This window comes from Alligator mississippiensis, chromosome 1 (assembly GCF_030867095.1).
Source record: "Alligator mississippiensis isolate rAllMis1 chromosome 1, rAllMis1, whole genome shotgun sequence".
Classification (NCBI taxonomy): Eukaryota; Metazoa; Chordata; order Crocodylia; family Alligatoridae; genus Alligator; species Alligator mississippiensis.
Genome location: NC_081824.1, coordinates 420518914 through 420546491, shown reverse-complemented (window position 1 = coordinate 420546491; position 27578 = coordinate 420518914). Strand labels below are relative to the sequence as shown.

The 27578-nt window shown below is 42.9% G+C and overlaps 1 protein-coding gene across 4 annotated transcripts in view; it reads right to left on the bottom strand.

Moving 5' to 3' along the window:
- SMAD9 (SMAD family member 9) overlaps positions 1 to 27578 on the bottom strand; it is a 67821-nt gene that overhangs the window by 39118 nt on the left and 1125 nt on the right. For all 4 annotated transcript variants that reach the window (XM_059715210.1, XM_019498296.2, XM_059715158.1 and 1 more), the window contains exons 2-3: positions 11656 to 12279; positions 4663 to 4920 (exon numbers count right to left, since the gene is read on the bottom strand). In XM_059715210.1, the coding sequence (XP_059571193.1) occupies positions 4663 to 4920; positions 11656 to 12067 (670 nt within the window). In that variant the 5' untranslated portion in view covers positions 12068 to 12279. The remainder of the gene's footprint in view (positions 1 to 4662; positions 4921 to 11655; positions 12280 to 27578) is intronic.

Sequence of the window (27578 nt, the reverse complement as noted above, 5' to 3'; positions counted from 1 at the left end):
GGCTCCTCCCTACCCTCCAATCCCTGCATGCATTCTCCTGAAGCTCTGCTCCTCTTGGGCAGTCAGTGGCAGTACGGCCCTGGCCCCAACCCAGTCCAGCCAAGAAGAACTGGCAGCAGCTCTTGGCTGGACTGGGTCAGGGCTGGAAGGATCAGAGCTGAAGCAAAAGGTTAGTGGAGATGGGGTAGCTGGGGGAAGGGGAGCAGGGGTGTCAGAGGCAGGGGGTTGGGGGGTAGACACAGACACAAAGGCCAGGGGGTGGGAGATTAGGGTACTTGGTACCCCCCACATACCCCACAGTCTCCCCAGTGCTCTCCCAGCTATGTGCCTCCTCCCCACCAAATAAGCCATTCCAGATGGTGGGGCAGATGGTAGCTCAGCTTTGGCTTTGGCCCCAGGCTTGTACTCAAATCCAAGATGAGGCTTTCTTTTTCCTAAATGTGCACTGATACATCATTCCGATATCAGATTAGCACCGATATAAAGAAAATTTTCTGTATAAGAAATTGGCCTGATTCAGCTGATAATTTGTCCAATAAATGCCTGTGTGTGCGCACAGCTGCAGTCCTGCACATAGGCAGTGAGCAGAGCCAACAGTGTGGAGAACTGTGTGCAGCTGGTAAGTCTGGTGTGGTGGAAGGGGAGGGGAAAGGGGTCAAAGCGCAGATAAAGGCCCCTGTTGAGAGAGGGTGTGGGGTTGGGGTTGGGGCAGGGGCTGTCCAACTGGGGGCATGGCTCATAGGGGAGGCATGGGAAGTGGGGGGCGGCTCTTGCCACTGTGCGTGGTTCATCTAGGAGGGCATGGGGAGGGAGCATGTGCCCCCAGATCTGCATGGGGCAGGGTGGGGCGTGCTGAGGCCAGGCTCTTCCCAGTCGGGCAGATTTGGGGGCACCCCCAGCCATGCCCTCCTGGACAAGTGGTGGGAGCAGCAGCAGGAGCCACCAGACGAGCACCGGATGAGCTGTGTACAGAGGTGGGAGCTGCACCCCAACAAGCATCCCCTCCGATGAGCCGCACCTCCATCCTGCACCTGCTCAGAACCACTTGTGGCTCGGTCCCATGCCCCTCCCCGCCCTGGCTGGTAAGTGACTGCTCCTGCCCCAGTCCCATTCCCTCTCTCACTGCAGGGGCCTTAATCTGCCCCCCTCCCCCTGGCACCCCATCCCTCCCCTTCCACCACACCAGACTTACCAGCTGGATGCAGATCTTCAAACTGAAGAGCTGTGTATTGGAAATCAGATCAGTATTGGCCAATATGCCTCCTTAAAAATTGGCTATAGGTATCAGCTCCCAAAATCTCTATCGGTGCACCCCTACTTTTTCCCCATGCCTACTGGGGAAAAAAACCTCATCTTGAATTTGAATAAAGACAGCAATACAAATTTCATCCATTCTATTGAATAACACAAGCATCAACATATCCCTGACATGTTAAAACAATGTAAAAGTGTAAGAGGTTCAAAATATGGACCATGAATTATATTAACTTTACTGTAGTAGAAATCAGGGAGCTGACCCAAAATCCACAGGCATATCAATCAACGGGCATCTTTCAACCATCATCAACTGGCAATGTATCAGACCTATACCCTTTTTAAAATTTTTTGGGGGGATCCACAAGGGGTGATGATCCCAACAAGAAGCAAGGGGGGAAAGAGGGCCCGAAAGCCTCCCTGGCTCACCAAGGAAGTCCGGGAATGCCTGGTTGCCAAAAAGGTGGCGTACACCTGGCGGAAGGGGGGGGATATCTCCAAAGAAGAGTATACCTCCACTGGTCGGGCCTGTAGGGGGGCTGTTAGGAAAGCTAAGGCAGAAATAGAGCTAGGACTAGTGTCCAAGATCAAAGATAATAAAAAGTCCTTTTTCAAATATATAGGGAGGATGAAGAAGGCACCAGGAAATGTGGGGCCCCTGCAAGATGCGCTGGGCAATCTGGTGGTTGTGCCAGAGGAGAAGGCAGACATCTTTAACAAATTCTTCACCTTTGTTTTCTTGTGCAGGGACCGGGACTCCCCCACCGTGTTTCAAGACAGACTCGAGGGGAACGCCTCAAGACCTAAGGTTGAGGAGGACCGGGTTAGAGTGCTTCTGGAGGGGCTGGACATGTTCAAGTCAGCAGGTCCAGATGCTCTCCACCCCAGGGTGCTGAGAGATCTAGCAGGGGTTATTGCTGGGCCTTTGGCACAGCTTTACGAGCGCTTGTGGTGCTTGGGCCAGGTGCCAGATGATTGGAAGACAGCCAATGTGGTCCCCATCTTTAAGAAAGGGAGGAAGGAGGACCCGGGCAACTATAGGCCCATCAGTCTTACCTCAATCCTGGGGAAACTCTTTGAGAAGATCATCAAGGAGCACATCTGTGATGGGCCGGCATCGGGGATGATGCTCAGGGGCAACCAGCACGGTTTCATTAGGGGCAGGTCATGTCAGACCAACCTGATTGCCTTTTACGATCAGGTCACAAAAGCATTGGATGCAGGTGTCGCCGTGGATGTAGTCTTTCTGGACTTCAGCAAGGCCTTTTACACTGTCTCCCGCCCCATCCTCATTAAAAAACTAGGCGACTGTGGCGTCGATGCCTACATGGTCAGATGGATTGCTAATTGGCTGAAGGGTCATACTCAGAGGGTGGTGGTGGACGGGTCATATTCGACCTGGGGGGAAGTGGGCAGCGGAGTCCCCCAGGGCTCGGTCCTTGGGCCCACACTGTTCAATTTCTTTATCAGCAATTTGGACGATGGGGTGAAAAGCAACCTGTTCAAATTTGCTGATGATACCAAAATTTGGGGTGAGGTGGGCACGCTAGTAGGGAGGGAAAGACTGCAGAAAGACCTAGATAGGTTGCAAGGGTGGGCTAAGAAAAACAGGATGCGTTTCAATACGGACAAGTGCTGCACTTGGACAGCAGTAACCAGCAGCACACTTATAAGCTGGGAAACTCCCTTCTTGAGAGCACGGAGGCAGAAAGAGATCCTGGAGTCATCACTGACTCCAAGATGAACATGGGCCGACAATGCGAGGTCACAGTCGGCAGGGCTAACCGGACCCTATCGTGCATCCACAGGTGCATCTCAAGTAGGGCCAAGGAGGTGATCCTCCCCCTCTACGCGACACTGGTCAGGCCGCAGCTGGAGTACTGTGTCCAGTTCTGGGCACCCTACTTCAAGAGGGATGTGGACAACGTTGAGAGGGTCCAGAGGAGGGCCACCCGCATGATCCGGAGACAGCAGGGCACACCCTACAATGACAGGCTACGGGACCTGAACCTGTTCAGCCTTCACAAGAGAAAGCTGAGGGGGGACCTTGTGACCGTCTATAAACTCACTAGGGGGGACCAGAAGGGCTTGGGGGAGACCTTGTTTCCCCTAGCCCCGCCCCGGGATAACAAGGAATAATGGCCACAAGTTGTTGGAGAGTAGGTTTAGATTAGACATCCATAGGAACTACTTCACAGTTAGGGCGGCTAGGATCTGGAACCAACTTCCAAGGGAAGTGGTGCTGGCTCCTACCCTGGGGGTCTTTAAGAAGCAGCTCAATGCCTACCTGGCTGGGGTCACTTAAGCCCAGCTTCCCTCCTGCCCAGGCAGGGGGTGGACTTGAAGATCTACAAGGTCCCTTCCGACCCTACTTCTATGATCCTATGATTTCCCTGAATTAGGTTCACAAAATCCATATTGCATTAACATATATTTTTGCATTTTAATTTCTCTTTTTTTTTCCCACGAGGAAGAGCCTATTAATGCCTATTACACCTGGAGAATTCAGAAGCACCACTGAACTTCCTGCTTAAGTTTTTAAATTATTGGGCTTCCCCAGAGTCCTTGGGTGATAAAACAGATTTAATAAACAGATCCATCAAATCCCTTTCTGTAACTCTCTACCTCCAATCATAGCATATTCACCCTTTTCCTTCAGCCTCTGAAGAACAAGCAAGATCAAATCCTACACAGAAGCCCTTTAACACTCATTGGCCATGATTACACAAGATGCTGATTGCGCAGTAGCATCACGTGGCAGGAAGCATGATGTGATGCTACTGAGCAGTAGTCATGAGCTACTGTGCTGTCAGCATCATGAAACCGTTCCTTGGTACAACTGCACAGTAACTCTGATTACTGCCCAGTCAGGGTCTTGTGTAGATGTGGCCATTGGGTGTTTCTATATGTGCAATTAGAAGCAATAAGCTCTGGAGCAGTTTAAGTCAAAATAAACTACTTCTGGGCACATTGTCTACACGTGTATCTGGGACAACAGCAATTTGAGCCAGGGTGGAGTAGTTTCCACCAGGTGGTGGTGTTTATGCCAGGCGGCAGTGTCTGGCTGTGGAGGGGCTGGCTGGAGCACAAGGATGCTGAAAGTGTAGGGTCATGTGGCTAGGCAACAGGCAGGAGTCTGGCTCCCAGCTGGCTGGGCTGACTGGGCACAATTTACGCCTGTGGGCAGCATCTACACATGCGTTTAATTACAGTAAATTACACTGGCATACAGTACTGTCCCCGACAGTATTATCTTATTGCAGCATTAGTTTACTGAGGCCTAATACCATTGCATGCGTAGACAGTGATGCTTTATTCCACAGCTAATTAGTCTATGCTGCAGTTAAGTGCACGTGTAGATATGGCCACTGATAGAAAGAACATCTGAAGTCCATCTTTTCCTCTTACCTGTGATCTGATATGGACTTCCAGGTCCAGAAGAACTTCCTGGGGAATTAGGGTAGCTGATGCTGCTAGGTGACTGAGAGAAGATGTTGCTAGGTGATGATGGATAAGGGGTGCAGGGAGGATGCTGGAAAGAATCAGGGTAAGTGGCATTATGTGGCATCAGGGGCTCGCTGTGGAGGGAAGCATTTCGGAACTTGGCAAGGAGGCTGAGATGCGGGTTAAACTCACTGTGCCTTGGAACAAGTACTGGAGGCAACACTGTAAATAAAGGAATAATGGACATATTTTAGTAAAAATCTCATTCTAGCACATTATACCTCTTTTAGTCACACGTACAACCCCACCAAAATGTCATTCTTTTGTTCTATTCTTTGAATGCTGATATAAACATGCTGTAAATTTTTAAATACTATTTAAGAGGATTTGTTTTTGGTTAGAACAGGTAACAGCTCAATTTATCCATTATCCTTCATTGAAACTAGGGAATAATAAACTTGCTCAACAACCAATCTTTCTTCTGGGACAGCATTGGACACACACAGAGCTATTAAACAGCCATTTACATGTATTAAAAGAGTACTGTGGCACCATAAGCCTAATGACCTCTGATTTCAGTTTATATACACTAAAGCATGTGCTGCATACACACACACCAAAAATGGAAGTGCTGTATTTACCTTCTTCGTGATTACAGACCTTGCTGGGTAAGTCAAAGATTTCCAAGATCCTCTTGAGGAACAGTTGTTGTCAAATTCAGAGCCCAGTTTAATAGTAAATAATACTATCTAACATATTTCTTCTGTATATTTCAAAGGTTGAAGGGGTCAATATATATATTAACTGCACGTTATAGACCTGAACACTGAGGCACAAGAAGAAAAGAGGCCAGATTTTAAAAGCTGCTTATGCACCTGATAATGTAGATAGGCATTTATTGGTATTTTCTAAAGCAGGAGTAGCCAATCTGTGGCACAGAAGGAGACAGATGTTACAATACCAGATATGGCAGGAAGCAGAAAGCAAAACAGCAAATTGGGCAGGGGAAGGGGATTTAAGTGGCACTTGGAGAGGGTACAGGACTAATTCGTGGCATGCCTGACAAAAACATTAGCTTCCACTGTTCTAAAGGAAACTCAGATACAAGTTCAACTAGAACATATACATGATAGAAATATGTACAGCTTGTGTGTGTGTGTGTGTGTGTGTGTGTGTGTGTGTGTAAACAAAATATAGCATTACAACATGAATTTAAATGCCAAATAGTCAGGACAGTAAAAAGTTAAGCTGTAAGATTCAGATCTGAATTCAGTTATGTAAAAAATTCAAGGTTGAAATCATCAGAATTACTATGGATTAGCACGAGTGTAACAAGATCAGGACCTGAACCAAGGAACTTTTGAAGATCCCACTGGGTGCCCTATCCATTAAGCTGCCTCTCTCAGTTAGGAATTCAAAGGAAGTGCTAGTTTATAAACCAAAAAGCCAACAGAAGACAAGTCAGCAGCTTTGTTCTTGGACTGAAGATAAATTGTCTCAATAATGGGAAAACAACATAACCAGTTCAAAAGGCTTATTCAGTTTCCCTAGCCTGAAACCTAGTATTGTACTATGGGTCTAGGTATATTGTCACTTTGCTGATGCAGGGAAGCACAAAGCAATGAACAGGTCTGTTATAAATGACAATATGAATTGTAAATCCATCATCTGTCTGCTCTATTCCACAGTAAGTGTGATTACAGTTTGGTTTTCCACTTCGTAGAGGCGAAATCTACTAACCAGCGTAGTAATTATTTGTACTATAGAGTGGCCCCATGGTCAAACCCTGTAATTTAGAAGAAAAGAGCTGTTTGCTGTATTTAATTATGGTATATTTTCTAATCCATTCCCTGTTTCAGAAAACAGGGAAACCTCAACTCCCTGTTGAGTCTCACTTTTTGAGAACTTTCCACTCATGCTTTCACTTCATCTCCTCTCTTTTCTTTTCTATTGCAGATGAAGGTGTAACTTTTTCTGCATTCATTATTTCCCTGCTGGATTTTCTCTCTCTCCTGTCGTTTTCCACTTTTTCACACCCAAAAATCATCCTTTTGGTAATTTATTCCTCTTCCATCAATGCTTTCCTGTCTCTCTCACCTTCCCCAGTCACAATTCTATACCCACAGGCACATACAACACTTGAAATTTCCCAAAAACCTTAAAACCTGAGGATCCAGTGCTAAGGACCAGGAGAAAAGCCTGGGGTCAGACAGGAAGTGAAAAGGGGATTCACTGTCTTGGAGCAATGGCCAAAAGAGAAGCCGTCTTCTCAAGCACTAGGAAGCAGAAGTCAGTGGGGGCAGGTTCTTTTCAAGGGGCTAACTAGGGGCCCTACCATTGGTCTTTATCTTTCTAATAAGCCTCCAATGTACCTAATAAACTGGATCCACCTACCTGACGAGTACCTCCCTCTGGCTGTTTGAAGACAGAAGGAACATTTCACTGCCGCCTCCTCCTGACCAGGCTGCAAGTGGATACCCAGTGCTGGGCTGGGAAGTTAGAAGAGGGCATAAAGCAGGGTAGATTTGCACCTTATAGACTAGCTATCATATTTACCTGAATATAAGATGACAATGAATATCAGATGAATCCCCAATAATTAGATTCTACACATGGAAAATTTATAAATTTATAAAAATGTTCCATGTATGGAATCTAATTGTTGGATTATAATCTTATTATAGGCAGTGAAAGTAAAGGTTCTGATGACTATATAATCCCATTACAGGCAAAGCTAAAGTGGAGGTTCTGATTCATAGATTCATAGATGTTAGGGTCGGAAGGGACCTCAATAGATCATCGAGTCCGACCCCCTGCATAGGCAGGAAAGAGTGCTGGGTCTAGATGACCCCAGCTAGATGCTTATCTAACCTTCTCTTGAAGACCCCAGGGTAGGGGAGAGTCTGATGTTTGTGGCTAATGAATCTCCCACAGTTCTTTGTTCTCCTTGCTTCTTTGCATGGAGTTGCCACTCTCTTGACCCTAAGATGCAACAATGCTGGAGAAAGGGTGACTACAGGAAAGATAATGAAATATTGTATGACTCCCATATACCCAACCTGCAGCAGCCTTGACTGCTTCCACTCCTGGCTGCCCCTTTCCTCCAATTTTTACCCAGATCATAGTTGGCTCTTTGAGGAGAAATCCCTCTTCCTGACCACACTAGTGGTTACAGTGTTGGCTAATACACTGATTGTGAGGCCTGTGGCTGCTGCTCTTGGATTTCTTGCTTGCCCAGTACTTTCTTCCCTCATCTACCTTGGTGGATCTTGCTGAAAACCTGTCTATGCATCAGATGCAAATACCTATGGCATTTATGTGACCATCTTGTGCCTTTGACTGCAGTTATTAGTGAGCATGACATTTGCTACCTATTTGTATCCTCCCTAGTTGTTGGTTAAAAATAATGGGTACAATAGCATGCCTGCAGATTCAGACTGTGCATATACTGCTACAGAACCTTCTACTTTTGGACACTTAGCCCTAGATGAAATTCACCCAGCTCCTGGCTATTCCCTCTGCCCTTGATCAGGAGTAATGCTACAGTAACATAATAGCTAGCACGTGGAACAAAGAGGAAAAATGATAAAGAGACAGATTTCAGTTTTAAGCTTCATCAGGATTAAAATACCTTCCTGGTGTCCTTTTAACTCTTGGAACACAGCCATTTTTCCATTTTAACAGCCATAGAAATGTGGTAGGATAGATCTGTAGGCAGCCTTCTTGCTAGGGAGTTACCACACCTTCATTTTTACAGAGCTGTTCTTGACGACAAGACTCATTTAGAACAAGTCAAAAGTTCACTTAGGCTTTTGCTGTCTACAGCAACAATGCACATTAGAAGCTTCATTATCTACAATTGAGTGATCTCATTTAAAAATTATAGGACAAATGCTTAGGCAGCTTTTACATTATTTTAAAACTGCAGCTTCAGTTGACAGTTACCCATTTCTAATTCAGACTTATGACCTGGAGGAAAGACAGGAAAAAAAGACATAAGCCATCCAGGGTGCACCATCTAGGGAGCATTATGCTCAACCTCCAACTCTCAGTCTTGGGAATAAAGGAGATGTTTAAAAATTAGGGAAAGCTAATGTGTTCTGGGCACTATCTGGGTCCCATCGACAGCTACAAGCTGAGAGTTGTTGGCTCCACATACCTACATTTTAATGGTTGGCACAGTTTACAAACCTGAGGTAACCTGTGAGCTTAAGTCAATACATCTCCTGATTCTCAGATGAGAATTTAAGCTTAATGGAGGTCTGTGACATTACTGCTATCTTTCCCTGTCTGCTAATGGGTGAGTTGCCCACCTCTTTGGCACAGGAGGAATGCAGGAAGTTAATCAAACAACAAGGTTTTGATACAAGGTGAAGGATCTAAGTATAGAATAGGCCATCAGGAAGAGGACCAACACAGCAAATGTCATAGAATTCATGGGAAGAGCAAGTTAGAGAATACAGGACATTTGTGAAGAAAATTAATACAGTGGAGCATTTCTGTGATTAGGATAGGATTTATTACCAAGCAATCCAATGGACAATTTATTAAACTCTTAAGGCCGAGAACTTCACGCCAGGCTATGGAATGATAACCTAGATATGGAGGATTTGCATTTTGCTTTCAGCAAGCCAGAATTGTCACATGAATTAGAAAAACTGGAATCTCTCCTGTTTTGTTCAAAGGAGATCTCACTGAACAAATGCCCACCACTAGATTTCCAGAAGAACAGAATAAGCTTCCAAACTAGACAGCAGCATCAAGAACAGACACAGATTGACAGCTATCAACAGACATCAAAGAGGACAAAATTCTGTGTTTAAAAGTTTGCACTGTTTTTAACAAATATGCTGGTGTAACTATTTTGACTTCAGTGGAGTAATTCCTGGGTTACATTGGTAAACAAAAAGACATCAAAGTCTACAACTTGAAAAGAAAAAATTTTAAAATGGTTTCATTCTTTAGCATCTTTGCTAAGATTTTTAGATAGCTTATTTTCATAAATCATAGAATGAAGCCTTCCACTTTTAACTGCTGACAACATGTAATTATCAATTTATCTGTATGATTTTAGAAAAGATAATATTTACAGACAGGCATAGTCCACTGTGAGAGCTCAATGTTAATGTAAGGAACACAGGAAAGAGGAGCAGACCCAACTGTTCAAAAATCTTAAATGTCTTTTTCTCACTTAATAAGCATGAAATTACAAGAAAAAGCAAAAGCCCATTGTTCATTTATCTGATTGCAGTGTCACCTTACAGCTGCGGTGTTCAACCTTCAGGAACAGTCCACAGGCCATATTCAGCACAGGGTTGGTCTCCAGGAGTGGTCCAGTGCACCAGCTCACCCCTGCATACCAGATGTGTCCATGTGCCCACCTGGCCCCATCCACTAGGAGTGGCTATGGAATGACCTCTCCATGCTGGTGTGATTGAGCACACAGGACCACATCATCCAACCCATGAGGCTCCCCAGACGTCCAAAAATATGGCAGCAAGAGAGGCAATTAACACTGCCACCACTCCACCACTCCCAAATTTCCAGACTCAGGAGGAGACCCACAGGTCAGACGACATGGCTTTTCAGACTGAATCTTGCCTGCAGACTGGAGATTGAGCATCACTGCTTTACAGTGATGTTCTTGATCAAGTATCTTCAGTGGCAGAGTTATTAATCATATCCGCTAACAAATTAAATTTCTGGAACATGGGCTATATTTTCAGTATTGGACTGAGTAATTTTATAATCATTGTTCAGCAGTTTCATTGCAATAGAAGTCCAAATGAAGTAATCTCATAGTGGAGTAATGGATTCATTCAAAGCTGATGAAGTCTACCCTGCAGAGGATCATCAGCAGAAAAATTTCAAGTGGCATGAGGAATTTGTGGCACAAACATACAAGTGTGCATTCAATTAAACAAACCCCAACAAATGCCATATATCAGGAATTTTGATGGTAGGGATAGATGAAAAATTATACCAAGCTAAAAGGGGAAGCAGATTTCCATGTGTCACCTGGTGACAGCTTCATGTTCCTGTAATGGAAACTAAAACTGTAGAGTTTTATTTTCATTCAATACTGACCTGTTCCAGTTTAGCTTCTACTTATTGTGGGGTAGGAGTGGACAGACATATGAGCTTCCCTGAATAGTTACCCTCCCCTGCTTTTTAACTTGCTATGTGTTTATACCATGAGAAGACTTGGCTGACCATTCATGACAATGAATCCACCCTATGGACCAGTGAGGGCCAAACTTTTGGCAGGCATGTCACAAATAAACTCTGCACCCACCCCAAGTACCACTCCAATTCCTTTCCCCTGCCTGATCTGCTGCTATTTCTAATCCCTACTCTGTGCTCCATGCCCAATCTCCTGTTCTGCCTTCTGCTTCCTGCCCTGTGCTGTTGTGCTGCTTGTCCCCTCCCTGATCTACCACATGACAGACACAGAGGCTACTAATGCTACAGGTTGGCCACCCCTCACCAACCTTAATTTTTTTAATAGAAATGGTAAGACATTAGCTCACTGTGGATTACAGAGTGGATCGGGCCATTCTGAATCAAAGCTACAATATTTGTGCAAAAACTCATTTACACCTAAATTTCATGCTAATGAGCAAAACAGAAACAACAGATTGTATTGAGAGATTTGCAAGAGTAGGTAGCACCCAAATATATTAAGGAAGAAAAACTTTCAGCACCCTGGACAAGTTCCTGCTGCTTTCAGTGGGATTTAGTTGTATCAAGAAGTAGGGCCTCTTGTTAAAAATGGTTTGCTGATGAATTATCAGCATGCATCAGCATCTGGTCAGCATGATTCTATGAAAGATCAGCCAGATCTTTCCAAATGAACAGAGCCTCTTTCACAATAAGAAATGTTATGATTCACCAAGTACAGATACACCACCACAAATGTCAATATACAGCTGAATCATTTTGAAATAATATAATTACCTGGGGTTTCCACCCGTCGGTAATGGTATGGGTTAATGCACACTTCTTTCTGTTTTGAGCCAAATGGGAACTCACAACATTCCAGTGGTTTCAACTCATGGTGAGACTGTAAATCAGGCCAACGCCACACTCTGCAGTAAATAACGTGGGGCAGCCCCTTACGATGTGACACTTGCAGCCTCCCATCCAAGGAGCGTGGAATTGTGACACACTTACTAGGCTGGCCAGGACAGCTCAGTGCCCTCTCAAGTTCTTCCATGGCACCTTTTTTCTTCTTTAATTTCTTCACTAAGGAATCCACAGCCTTTTCTGCCCACTTCTCTTCTTCATCTCCTTGCTTCCAGCCCAGCAGTCTCTTTACTGCTGGGCTGGTGAAGGAGAACAGAGAACTAATAGGGGTGCTGGAGTGCATAAGAAACAGAGGGTGTATGAAAGAGTAAACAGAAGTTCCAATCTCTCTGCTGCTTACAAGGCCTGGGTGAAGTTCTCACACTATTCAGCTATTGTCTTCAAAACCAGTTTCTTCCACACATTTGAAACTTTGTGATCTTGAATCCAGCTTAGGTGTATTCCAACTGGGAGGCTCTCAGACCTCTTTAAATACCAGGAAAATACTGATCCAGCCTGGAACAATAACATAAACCATAGTTAGGCTGCACACACATCCTTATCCATATTTTAATAAAAGTATGTGGAGAAGTCATTTTAAAAGTGTATTTACATTTCACTTTTTAGGCTGCTTATTTGGGGCCCAGTCTTGTCCTCGTTACTCACTTTGAGGCTGGGCCCTTTTCATCTCTTTTTAAGTTAAACAGAATACAAAACAGCTATTGACTTTCACAAGTGGTTGGAGTCAGTTTCTAGCTAATGTCACTTACAAGTTCTCCAGCACTTGCAGAGTGCTGCAATGCTGGGGATGCAATCACTGCAAAGGAAAAGTTATTTGTTATAAAGGCAATCTTCACTAGCATTCTTAACAAAATCTCAAAGTATTGGGAGCTGCTGAAGTATATTACACAAAAATTAAACCTAGGCACCAAATCTCATCTGTCAGAAACCTAAATGAGGCAGCACCTTTCTGAACTGAAATCCCTCCATGAATTTAAAATAATGAGGTTAAAAGGTGTGAAACAATCACTGCATATTTCACTTTAATTGCCTTATTCTCAATTTTCAATAAAGAGATCACAAAGCTATTTTCTAAACACATGTCCTCCTTCTCTACCATGTAAGAGGAAGGCTAATGTTCATGTTCAGTTTGTGTAGTTGCCTCCAATTATTCAAAGCTATTGGATAAAAAACACGGACTTTCTGACAGGATAGGTTGTGTGGGATAGATCCTGTTTGTTGTTGTGTCTCCGGTAGTAATAGAAAAGGCTTGGGCCTTGAGTTTTTTCTGTAGTTGGAGCCACAGTCATTTTAATAGGAATGTGTATTTCTACTGACTGGAGCCTCTGTAGCCATCTTTCCATGCAAAGTAGCTGAGCTTTGCATAAGGCATGTGAATAAGATTAGGGTGGAATAGTTCTTTTTTCCTTACTAAACCTGGACATTCAAGGATACGCGGCTCTGTGCGTGCTTGCCCGTGTAGCCTACAAGTTGGGCCCTCCACAAATTTACAGGCTTTACACTTGTGGGGACCACTCAGTAGCAGATTACCTGGCCGTTCCTATCTCTTCCCTATATCCATAACACCCACAGATTGTGTGCAGCCGTCAAAGGAGATAAGCTGCAGAGCCTTCTGGGTAGGGACAAAAGAAAGCAATTTTCACACCTTGGTTGCAGCCTGAAGAGCTGATTCTGCGGTCATCTCACGGTGGCCCTGCCCCTTGGCACTGATAGGCAGAGAGGTCCCACCTCTCGGCACTGCTTGGCAGAGAGACACAAGGGGGCAGCCTCATTTTGGCTGCTGCCCTGCATGCTGCTCTGCCAGCTAGTGCCGTCTCTTTCTGGGCAGGTTGCTGGGGGCTGCTGGCTGCCACTGGAAAACCAGCATTTTATTTTTTTATTTTAGTTTAAGTTGATTTCCTTGGAAATTGCAGCTGATGCCATTTTTCACAGCAACTGCAGAGATCGCCATTTTTCACGGTTTCCACAAAAATTGCAAAACCATGATTTCAGTAGGTCCCTACCTCTGGGGTGTAGAGCATACAGTCTCCTTTTGTGAATTCTTATACCCATGTGCACAGGAACTGAGCAAGTTCAGGTTCCTAATGGACTTCCATGAGCCATGGGAGGTTGGATAGCACTTAGCCCAATCATGGAAGGAGGACAAACTATGGAATTGAACTATTTGGCATGCAGCTCCAAATCGCAATGGTCTTTGCTGCTGTCAACATGTTGTTGTTTGCCCAGAGGATGCACATTATGAGCCCTGGGGAAAAGGGCAATAGGAATTTAGCCCTCTCAGAAAGCACTGTATACCTTCAACTCCCATTAGATAAATCTTTCCATCTCTTAGGAACAGATGGTAGGGCCTGGGTGCAGGGAAGAGGCCCAGCACACAATGTAATATGTACACAAGCATGCACCGTTGTACATAATAGATACCGGGCTGCTCCAGACCCTGGTATCACAAGAGTAAATGAAAAACAGAACAAGAGGGGAACACAGATGGAGCACTAGTGGACTAGACCCTACAGCTGGAATGGGAAGCCTAGAGCACTAGTGATGAAAGCTCCCAGTATCATTACCAGTTCTAAGTACCTGCTTTAGGCTGACAGAGAAAATGGGTCACATTTCTTATCTGAGGGTCCCCCCAGGCATTAGTGTATGTAAACAGTCATTCGTGATAAGTTAATATAACACTACAATCATCAGATCTGAAAACACATATGTCCACGTAAGAGCATTGTCCTGGGATTTTTTTTCCATTTTGAACAGGGTTTTAAATAAACACATTAATCTCTCTCAGTCAAATTAAATAACTCAACAGTGACATCAGTATGAGTCTGAACACTATTGTTGTTAGTGGGAGAGAGGCCAAGGGTATGTGGAGAGAAGCAAAAGCAGTGCACTGCAGATCATGTGATGCAGTCTAAGATAAGTATATTGTGCAATTTCCTTTCATGCTTCTCAACTTTTTTTTTAAATTATACTTTTAAATCTAACTGATCATATAAAGATAATTTGTATTATATGCCACCTGGTGATATACATACAATATACTGCTATTGAATAACTGTAGTTATTCACTGACTGTATATATAATACAATATAGAAATATATTCTATGTGATATACAGTTACTTAATAAATGCAGTTATATAGCACTCCTTCAGTACCATTACTGATTATAGATTACTGGGCGCATCTACACAAGATGCTAACTGAGCAGTAGCCTAATAACACTGCACAGTAGCGTGCCAGGCAAAACCTGTGCTAATACGCTACTGTGCAGTCCAGACTACTGCGTAGTTAGCATCTGAAAAAAAAATTTGCTGGCGCTACTGTGTAGTATCACCAGTTACTACGGTATGCAGTAATTAATGTGCACAGTAACTACAGTGCATTAATGAACATGTAGATACACCCACAGTGTATTATTAAGCAGAGAAAGGCATGTGTTCCTTATGTTTCAGTGTGACATACCTCGGCAGGTTTTTTTGCTCTCCTGTTGTTGAGACAAATACAAGTCACAATTAATTGAATGTAATGATTTTTTTTAGGGTGGTATTTCTTTAAAACAAATGTTTCATATCAAGCAATACACACTTGGTTGGAGCACAGGAAAAGTTAAACATCTGAAAGACTTTAAACAGCACTTGACTCTGACAAGTTTCCATTTCTGATCATCTGACACGTTCTCCTATGTTGATGACTTGAGACCACTGAAAAAAAGTGTCCCGGCTCTGATCCCCAAATTCCATGGTTTTGTTGACATGAGTACTGTATTACCATTTGAGATGCAACTATTATTGCCAGTTCCAGGTTCATTGTTTCTGGATGTCAAGATCTGTGTTGTTATCATATGCAACACATGTAGGTACTTAAATTATTCAGTCAACAGTTACTTCTCTAGCACTCCACAATTCCTTGAGACTGTGTGGAATGCTTGCTTAGTCTGTGGGTCCACAAATGAAGGCTGGGAAAGAGGGATAGACTGCCCCATCAACCAGTCTCACAGAACTCAGCTCCGGAGCCCAAAGCAACAGGACTGTTTCTTTCTGCAGTAGGAACACCCCATAAGCCTGTGAGAGTTACTGCCAACTACAAGCAAATCATAATGATGTTGGTGAAACTCATGTCTGGGGAACAAACCAGAACAAGACTGATGCACCACTACAGTCTCCTCTAAAACCAATTTTACCAACTTAAGTGGTGAACTTGGGTTGTCTTCAGCACAGAAATTAATTTCAACTGAAGGGCATTACTCTGAAGCCAAGAGGAAGAATTTGATTGACAGTGATGCAAAAAGGACTGGGCTCAAAACAGACTGCTATATAGAAGCAGGGAAGCTAATTTTGCCAAATGCTATGCACATATATATGTATGCACACATGTACATGCATGCAGGTGTACACATACACCTGCATGCACTTGCACACACACACACGTGCAAATATTAGGATTAAGCCCTGCCGTACATCCCCAGGACTCAGTATTAGGTCATTTTTTGGTCTAACTATAGACCTCTGCTGACAGAGACATGAGTATCTGTCTAGAAAAGGCTGCTGTCATCAGTCTCAATATCACTGAAACAGCTAAATAAGTCCATAGAACAGATATATTCAGATACTAGACACATGCTACATAGTACTTTGGAACTACACGCTCGTGGATGTTGGAATACTGTCAATATCATAACTAGAAACTTCAGAATACCACCACAAAATGAGAAGAAAAAGAAGCCATCTTCAGAGAAAATCATCCCAGTTTAAAAGATTGCAAATTTAAAGGGGGAAACATCTGGACATATATCTATTATATTCATTGTTAAGAGAGAACACCTTAGATTACTGGGAAAGAAATTACAGGGAAAGAGTGTAATTTTCTTCCCACAGGTCTTTTCTTTAATGTGTGCATTAGACAGCACATGGTGGCTGAAGAAAACCAAATTTGAAAAATAACAAAAGATGGGAAACTCGCAAACACGTGGGCCCCAAATGAGCAAAGAACCTATAACAACAACAACAATAGACCCTTGTTAAGAACGCATTACTCCAGTCCACACAAACCTGTCACTATCTCATTGTTTATTCCAATGGATTTAAATTATTGCAAAATCCTCAAACTAACCATGCTCATTTTTCCCATCCCTCTTCTGAAAGCCTTTTTACACATGCTTTAGAAAACTATCTTAACTCAAAAGGAAAGCCATGCATTTCATTCTTTCTGGTGCCACTCTTATACTGTGTATTTCATTTGGAGTTTTATTCAGTGGCTTACAGGATGAGGTCAGGACAAAATGTAGTGTCCTGTGTAAAATCATGTAAGTCTTCTAAATATTTTCAAACTCCGGGCTTATGGAATCACGCCAGTTGTACCACAGTCCCTCCAAGTTATCCAGATTCTTTCACCAGAAGTTATACACTCCTGTTTGACCTAAAATATTATCAAGCCAGAAATCTAAGATGCATTTGACACAACCCAATGAATACACACCACTGAGCAATATACTGGCTAACAGGTATAAATGTACACACAAAGGGCAATTAGGCCACAGTGCAAATTGGTTTACGCCCCATCAAGTGTAAGCATATTAAATTGCAATACTTGCGTGCTAACCACTTGTCTTTTAGTAGCTGTACTACTAATGTTTTGATTCTGATTTATGTACCAATATTGTTCTCTACCAGTTGCTCAGACCCTTAGGAGAACTGTATACAATGCCAAAATCAAAACTGACCTAAGATCATACAAGGAAAACACACAAGTGGTCCAATTAACCCAAAGCATATCTCTCTGATTGCATTTATCTTCTCGGTATCAATTAGAGAAACTGGTGGCCAAATTTTTTGTATATAATGAACTACTCTGAGATCCCCAACTTAGTTACACTTAATTTCTAGGATACTACTCTCACTGGGGTACAGTTGGGACTTAACTGTCCTACTAAATCTCATATATTCCTTTTTGTACATGAATAATAGCTCACTTCATGAATAACAGTCCAATGATATTGTCCTTGTTCAATCAAAACTTCCATTTGAAATTAATAAGAGAGTTTCCTTGTATAAGGACTGTTGGGTTGGACCCCAAAGAACATGCTAGAAATGGCTGCTTAACCAATGACGACTCTTATTTATTAGTGTCTACAATCTCTAGATGACAGTAGGGCCACATTATGCAAGCCATTGTGAAGACATATTGCAAGAGATAGTCCCCTCTCCAAACAAAAGCTTACAGTGAAAATAAATGAGAATGATAAAGGAGTGAAAGAAATATTATTATACCCATGTTACAGATGGGGGGAGTCCTACATTCTCTGCCTACCCAGCATTGCCATAGAAATTACAGCAATGAACAACAGTGTTTCTAAAAATGGAATGGTTAAAAACACTAAAAAAATATATCCAGAGTTCATGCATTTAAAATAAACACTGACTATTCTCCAGTAAATCCTTCCTTCAAGTGCCTCCAGGACAACCACTTAACAAAGGAAGAAGGAAACTGTAAAAGAACTCCACTTTCACTGCTAGACTAGAGTTTATTTCCACACTAATTGGCTTCTGTAATCCTTGTTATCAATCACTGGCATTCTTGGAGATTTTCCCAATGAACATTTTAGAAAAAGGAATTACTTGGAGTTAGATGTTCAAAATATTGTAAAGGAGACAGATGTACAGAACTGTTACCCAGTCTAATACTTTGAGCTGAATATGTTAAAGGCTATTTTACTTGGAAATTTAGCACCTCATGTCCATAGAACAAACTGCTTATTGATCTAATAAAAATAAAAGGTAAAGGATAAAGCCAGTAGCATTTTCTCTTCATAATTATAAGACTGTGCAATGATTAAAAAATAGATTTGGGGCTGAATTCAGTGAGGTTCTACACAGCAGCTCCCAATCTTGTGGTCTCTGACACTCATCACAGTTCACCTACATTACCTAAGTATCTGTGGGGATCCTTACACCACTTGTAAGTAACAATATCCCCTATAATGGGGACCATTGTTATACAGCGTATTACAGCCCCCCAATTTCCCTTGAAATCAGTGGAAACTCAGGTGTTAGGCACCTCTCAGTACGTAACCCTATTGTATTATGTTAATCAGCCCAGAAGGATGTATGATGTGTTTGATGTATGATGTGGAACAGACTGCCTAGGGAAGTTGTGGACTCTCCATCAATGGAGGTGTTCAAGAAGAGGTCAGACAGCCACTGGTCAGAGATGATCTAGGCTTACGTTCCCCTATAGGTATTTCCTATGTTGTGGGCTTTGCTGGTTGCTCCCCCCACCCTTTTCTGCTACGTGTGTCAGGGTGTTTTTTAAGCCTTCTTCAGAGGCATTGGTTGTCAGCTACAGCCAAGGCTGGGGACTTTGATTGGGTGACCTGAATCTCAGACATGCCAATGCTCCTGCTGGGACCAAAGCCAGACATTCTTGCCCCTCTGCTCAGGGTCAGATTAATCCCCATTTTTGGAGTCAGGAAGGAATTTTACCCATGGTCAGATTTTGCCTTCCTCTCCAGTATGGGATGTGGCCCTCTACCCAGCATCTCTTGAGCTTATATAGACAACATTTCATAGAAGCAGGAGGTTGGAGGCCATGGTTCCCGTTTATTTGCGGCAGGTTAGAGTGTTAAGTCTGTGTTGTGTCAGGGTTGACAGTAGTCTTATGTAGGGTTTAGATTATGGATTGTATAGGATGTTTCGGATAGGGATGATCTTGCCTCAGGCAGCGGGTTGGACTAGAGCAGCGGGTTGGACAGAGCAGGTTTTCAACCTTTTTTTCATCTGCAGACCACTAAAAAAATTTGAATGGAGGTGCAGACCCCTTTGGAAATTTCAAATGGAGGTGTGGATGCTTTTGAATTGTAAGTGTAGGTATTCACATACTTTTGACTGATCATAGTCATTTTTCGTGGACCCCTTAGACACAGTTTACAGGCCACTGGGGGTCTGCAGACCACAGGTTGAAAACCACAGGGCTAGAAGACCTTGGAAAGTCCCTTCCAGCCCTACTTCTCTATTATTCTATGATTCTATGAAGATGACATCATTTGGGGTAGCTGAAAGTAAAACAGTGCACAGCAAACAAAATTAAGATGTTTCTAAGTAAAGGTCTAGAAGAAAGAACTTCCAATCTGATCAATGGCAAGTAGAGGTAAACCAGATGTAATGCAGCATATTCAAATCTTTTTTCTGAAATGGCTTTCTCTGTGTATGACTGGAAAATGGCTGATGTTGTAAGGCTCACATGCAGGCTTTTCTTCCTGAACCCCACCAATGCTCTGCATTAACTGAGCCCACCATAGCATGGAACCTCACGATACAGATCTGGAGCAACTGGTGTTGGGTGTCTACAAGCCCAGCCTGTACGTGATCTGGCACCCCATATTCCAGGGAAAAGGAGAACGTTGAGGGCCGGGATGATCCTGCTATTACTGGAGTTGCCTGTGGCTGGATGCAGCAGCAGGGATTCTTTCACAGAATCATAGAATCGATAGACCAGAAGGGACCTGTAAGATCATTAAGTCCGGTCCCCTGCTGTGGGCAGGACATTATTGAGCTCAGACAAGCTCAACAAAGTGCTTGTTCAGCCTCATCTTGAACACCTTCAAGGATGGTGACTGCACCACCTCTGCTGGGAGTGTGTTCCAGAATGGTGACCCTTACGGAGAAAAAGTTTTTTCTTATATCCAGCCTGAATTTACCCTCTATTAGCTTATGCCCATTGGTCCTCATCCTCCCTTGAGGTGCCTTCCTGAAAAGATGGTCCCCTAGATCTTGATGCTCACCCCTGACATACTTGTAGGTGGCTATCAAGTTACCTCTCAGCCTTCTCTTACTCAGACTGGACAGGCCCAGTTCCCGGAGTTTCTCCCCATAGGGCCTATCCTCCATACCCTTAATAATATGGGTGGCCCTTCTCTGTATCCTCTTGAGCTTATCCACATCCTTCTTGAAGTGCGGTGCCCAGACCTGGACACAGTACTCCAGCTCTGGCCTCACCAATGCCGAATAGAGAGGGAGAAACACCTCCCTGGATCTATTGGCAACACATCAGTTGATGCACGCAAGAGCCCTACTGGCAACCTCATCGTACTGTTGGCTCATGTTCATTTTCCTGTCGATCGTGACCCCCAGGTCTCGCTCAGATGCTGTGCCAGCCAGTGGACCACCACACATTGTGTAGTTATGGTGAAAGCTCTTCCTACCCGGATGAAGAACCTTACACTTCTTCCTGTTAAACCTCACCTGATTCCGTTCCACCCATAAATCCAGTCTGTCAAGGTCATCCTGGATCCTTACCCCATCCTCTGAAGTACCCACATTTTCCCACAAACTTAATCACTGAGCTTTCCACCCCCTCATCCAATAAACCTATTAAAGAGCATGGATCCAAGCAGCGTTCCTGCTAAGCACAGGTGTGCTCATGCCACACTTCCAGGTGTGCCTGTATGGCTTAGAGGGAACGTGTCTTAGAGGGAACGCTGGATTCAAGTACTGATCCCTGGGGGACACCACTGGAGATGGCCCTCCAGGATGACACCATCCTGTCAGTTACAACTCTCTGGGAGTGACCTCTAAGCCACTTTTCCACTCACCTCACTGTAGACTGGTCCAGCCCAGTACCCTCCAGTTTGGTTGAGAGAATCCCTTAGAAAACAGAATCAAAGGCTTTACTGAAGTCTAAGTAAATGACATCAATCTCATGTCCCTCATACAGATGACTAGTTACTGGGTCATAGAAGGCCACTAGGTTTGTCAGGCACGATCTACCCTCAACAAAGCCATGCTGGTTGCTTTTTAATACCCCATCAGTTACCAGCTTGTAATTGATGGCCTCCTTAACAAACTTTTCAAATATTTTACCCAGGACCGAAGTCAGACTTTAGTTTGCAGGGTCATCCATCTTCCCTTTCTTAAAGATGGCCACTACGTTGGTCCTCTTCCAGTTGTCCGGGACCACTCCCAAGTTCCATGACTGCTCAAACAACTTTATCAGTGGTGCTGCTATAAGGTCAGCCAGTTCTTTCAGGACTCTTGGATGCAGGTCATCTGGCCCAACAGACTTGAAAACGTCCAGGTGTTGTAGGAAATCCCTCACTTGTTTGGTACTGATTTCACGTAGTCTGTTGTCTTCCCTATGTTCCCTGGGCCTCTGGTCAGGTAAATAGCCCCTGTTTGATTTCAGGAACACCAACAGGAAGTATGAATTTAGGAGTTCTGCCTTTTCGCAGAAGGTATGAAGCGCAGCTGCTGATGGTGGACTGGGCATTTCCACCCAGTTCCTGCACAGGGACAATTGAACAAGACCAGGCTTTACATGGAATTTGATTATTTCATTATAATGTAAGAAAAGATGGAAGATTCTATCAGTAGGAGACTGACAGCTCTCAATGACTTCACTTGGAGTTGTAGGATTTTCCCCCTTTGAAAATCAAGGAACTTTTATGAGTTTAGGTACCTGAATTTAACCAAATGTACATGAAAATGCAGACCTATAATTGCTGCTTAGGACAGCATGGCCAGTGACTACAGCACTAGACTCAGGAGACTGAGATTTCCATTGCCAGTTCTGCCACTGGCCTGTGGCTTTGGGCAGATCAATTTCTCTCTCTGTTCCCTAGTTTGCCCATCAGTAAAATGGGATAATAATCCTGGCTTTTCCTGTGAATGGCCAGTTGTGAACACCCTCTCCATGCTGTTATAGGGAGAAGTACTGGGTGTGGATGCTTTCTCAGCGCCACAATGGGGAGAAGCGCTGGCTATGGGCAGGTTCCAGCACTTGTCTTCCTGACCTGAGACAGGTCATTCTGGCCCACAACCAGGAAAGGCGATCTGCTGATCTAGAAAATTAAATGTATAAAGAATCGACTTTGTTGAATATTGCAAACTTTCTAATCTTGAGCCCTGTGGTCATATTATTGTCATTAACCTATAAACTCCACTTCTGTTCCTGCTTTATCATTTGCTGTCCCAAGAATTTATAGTTGTTATCCATTTAATGGCTTCCCTCTAGCCACTACTATAACTTGTCATTCCTGGTGGGCCTAGGCCCACCATCACTGAATAATACAGTGGTAGCCAACTTTTGTAGGTGTGCCACAAACTCAGTCCCATTCTCTCCCTATGTGCTGCTCTAATAGAGTTTGTGCCCTGGAGCACCACAATGCAGGCAGGGAAGCTTAAGTCTCAGAGTCAGGGCAAGACACTGCTGCAAGAGGAGGTACCACCCCAAAAGACAGGTTAACCTTCTCTGGCTCTGCAACAACCAGAGTTTTATATAGCTAGGGACCTACCAAAATTGTGATTTTGCAAAAATCACGAAATCCAGCATTTCTTGTGAAATACGGCAATTCCTGCAAAATCTGCGGGGGAAAAAATACTTACTGAAAATAAAATGCTGGCAGTCCTCAAAGAACTATAGCCTGGCCACACACCCTGCCTGGGGTGAAAATGGGAGGGAGGCTATCAGCACAAATGGGAGACCAAGATGGCTGCTGCCCCCCCATCCCTTGCCACTATTGGCTGACAGGGCTGTCTGTCATGTGGCCCTACCGCTCTCCACCAATTGGTGGCAAGGGGTGAGGCCACATGAAAGACAGCCCTTGCAACCAATCAGTGGTGAGAAGCAAGGCTGTATCACTAATCAGTAGGGAGGGGTGGGGGCACTGGGGCCTCTCAGCCAATCAGAGGCATTGGGGGAGAGGGCACGTGCCACAATCAGACCGTAAAAATTGTGGCCAACTGGAGGATCACCCCATGGAATCAGCCAGCCGCTTCCTTGAGTTGGGTAGGCCTCTATATATACAGCGCAGCTATAAAGCCCTGAATTTGGCAGTGGCTGCAGGGCCAGGAAAAAGTTAACTTGGCTTTTGATACTGACATCTCTTCTCTCTCACAGCAGTGTCCTGCCACAACTTACTTCACATGGCTGGAGCCTCCCTGCCTCCATTTGGGCACCTTCCTTTAGTGAGTGCCTGGGGCTTACATGCTACATTTAGTAGTTGCTCATGGCACATGTGCCATGGACTGGCCATCCCTGGTATAACAAATAGTTCCGCTGCCCCAGAAATGTCACAAGACTCCATACTATGGAAGGCTCAGTTAGTGCATAGGGGTTGGACTAAGATGACCTCTTAATGTTCCTTCCAGCCCTGTTTTTCTATGATTCTATCACTAGCACAATTATTTGCATTTGAAAGTGTTATTGACACGGTACAGTACAATCAGCAAACACTGCATTGTAGAATGGTAAATCAGACCAAACAAACAACAGCTCCCTGCCTACTGCTGCTTAGTCTATATGCATGGCCAAGTACAATACAACACAGAACAAACACTGAGTACTAGCTAATCAAGACAGACCTGATCTTGCTCCTTCTGAAGCCTGGTAATGAGGGTGAGGGGAAGCCTGAGGTAGAACAACATGTAATGATCCATAGTTTCTTTCTTTAATGTACCACACTTTTGAAGCTAATGGGAAGCTCTTATTTGGAGAGCTCTGAAAGGAGTGGGTTAAAAACTTAACACAAAGTCACAAAGGCAGCGTATATAGAGATTCTGGGGGGGGGGGGTGAGAGAGAGAGAGAGAACTGAAGCAAAGAAGACAGGAACAGGATTTTGGCAGCAGTAATTCTGACAAGGAGCAAAGAGGGCTGAGAGAAATAAGGTTGCTGGAAAGTAGAAGGTTGCAGTATCAAGATGGAAAGTTGCCAATGTGGACTAATGCTTTGGCGACAGCAAAGGGAGGGAAGGGATGAACCTAGGAAGTACTGTAAAGAAAGAAGTGACAAGAGCTGGCTGGGAATGTGGGGAACCAAAAGAGCCAAGATGCTAGACAGGGTTGGATAAAGGGAGAATGGCAGTAATATTAAAATGACAGAAAGATGCTGGAAGAATCGAGGTTGTTGGGACAGAGACACATGAAATGCATTCCAGCTTTCTGTGAATCCTGAGGTACTCCTAATTAGTGAGAGGAGCACAGGGTTAATTTTGCAACATGGACCTTAATACCAGCTTCCAGGATAAGAAGGGATTAAGTAAACTCAAGAGTTTTTGTTTGCGTTTCTAAGTAGATAGGAGAGAGAAAACAATAGGGATGTCTATGTCTTCTGCTCACCTGCTGAACTGCAGAGGAGTCCTAATTTATATAGTGACACCTCTTCACCTTATTTACTATTCTGATTCAGAACTCAAATAAAATGCTACATCATACCTTTGTAAGAGGCACTGCTACAATTCTTCCAGACACCTCAGCTTAATTTCAACTCAAATACTTTCATTAAACAGAATCCCCAAGAGTTTTGATTCCAGTCCTTGTAACCCTTCATGGCTACTTAAGAAAGGGTTTTCTGAAATTTTTAGGCCATATAAAAAAATATGCATTTTCCATTGCCATTTCAGAGTAGCCCCACACTCCTTAATGTAAGTTCCTTTTCAGTTGTATAAATCCTAATGCCATTATCATTTGAACATAATACAAAAATCTAGGATTGGAAATGATTTACAGTACCTTTGAAAAAGCTCATTTTATTATAGTCAACACCAGTCCTAAATTTTTCTTATGGCAAGTGCTCTCAGAGACAGTCTTTAAAAAGTGCTTTCTTAATGCCCTTAATGTAATTATTATTTTTTGCTGTTAACATACACAAATACCAACCAGCAGCAGGAAATCACACAGTTAAGAATAACAAACACTCATGGAATCAAAACTCATGGCAAAGGTGATAACTTTTATTGGACCAACTAGATATTTGCAAAAAAAAATTATTTGCTGTATTCTTTTTAGATCAAATATTTATACTGTTTTCTTCCCCTTCTCTGTTTATTTCCAAGTATCAAATTATACTATACAGATTCTCATTAGTAAATATAACTTTGTATTATTTGCAATTAGTAAACTACCCAAAGCACTTTTTCTTCTCTTTTTGGCTTCCTTTATTCTGTTAACTTAATTTAGATTAGAAGCCACAGCACAACTGATTCTGGAATTACTGCCTTGGTCCTCTGGTTAGTGGTCACTTGTAATTAACAGCTGACATTCTTTCAATTAAACAATGGAAAAATAAAACTTTATCAAGATCGGATAGATTAACCATCAAAATTACACCACTTAAGTATTCCACAGAGAAAACTGTGGGACATGCTATCTCCCTAACTGATAACAGCAGACACTTAAGAATTCAAACATGAGATGCAAAAAAACTTGCAAAGAAAAGGAGAAAAGGGGGAATTAACTATCTGACTTCATCTCCTGGGATTTCAGGGTTTCAGGCCCAAGTGTGCTTCTATTAAAATAAAACTACTACTGAGCTCAACAGAAGGAATATAAAGGCTTTGGGGATATTTGATTCCTTTAAATGTAAATGTGTATTTTGGGCATACATGTACTTGTCATTTGGGTTTGGACAAGTTTGTGTATCAAACAATACTTAATACTTTGCAGGGGTCCTATGAAGATGAGTGTCTGTTAAGCGTTTATGTACCTACTTATTTTAGTTTATGTACAAACAAAAGTGTCTATGCCAAGCTCTAGGGCTATCTTAAAACTTTAACACCCCCATTACCATAATCATTATTAATAAAATACCCTTGCTTCACAGATTCATACTATAGTCATTCATGCAAAACTACAGCTTGTCTGGAGATTTTACCAATGCCAATAACAAAGCAAAGAAGAAAATGTTTACATCTCCAGCTCCCAGTACAACCAGACAGTCGGGAATCTGAAACCATTTTAGAACTGAGTAATGGTTATACACACCTCTTGATAAATTTCACTAGTAAAACATCAAGAGCTAGCTGCTTATTTTAAGTGGAGTAATAAATGAAATGTTAAAAGAACTGGGATTAAAAAAAATATTTCCCTCCTTAACAATGAATACGAAACAGACATGAGCCAGCCAAATGCTGGTACCTATCAAATCTGAAAGAAGGGAGTTGTCTGGGTAGATTAAAAAGAATGAAGTTTCTTTGAGTGATGACAGTTGTTCCAGCCATTGCTCTGGGGATTTATTGCTCAGAGGAGAATTTTACAGTAATTCATTTAGTTTATCCTATAGGAGATGGGAAGATAATGTATTCCTAACGCAAAAGATGCTTTCTTTATAAGCATGTTTTTACATGTATTTCAGTTATAAAGCACTGAATTTGGTCTTATCTGCAGCATCCTTCCTGGACAGCCACAGACTTGAATACATTCCAAGAACTCGCACATCATTTCCTATTGCAACGGGATTAGGGCAAAACTCATTCATTAAGAAGCTATCTTTGGTGGAGAATGATTTCTTTTCTTCCATCACCTCTATTTACTATAAACATTTAATTATGGAAGTTTTCTCCTTTTTTTTCAGCTCACATGAATGAGAATTCTTTAAAGCAAGCATGATTGATTAGTAGCAAATGGGAGACATTTAGAGGGAAAAAGATAAACTAACACTGCACCCATTAATTCATTTGTACGGTGCTACATTTGTAAAGTCCCTTTTCAGATGCTCCTAAATGATAGTAACAATAATAACAACAATAATGAGGATGACGATAATAATGATGATGATGATAAAATAATGGTAATAATCACAATGGTGACCATAAAGGTAATGATAGTGATAATAATGATGATGAAATTATTATGATAATGATGATGACATCATCCGTGATGATAATGAAATCATAATGATGGTGATGATCATGATGATGATAATGAAATAATCATGATAATGATGATGGTGGTTGGTGATAATGAAATGAGGACAACGATAATTATAATGATGATGACAATGGTGATACAATAATTCTGATGATGAGG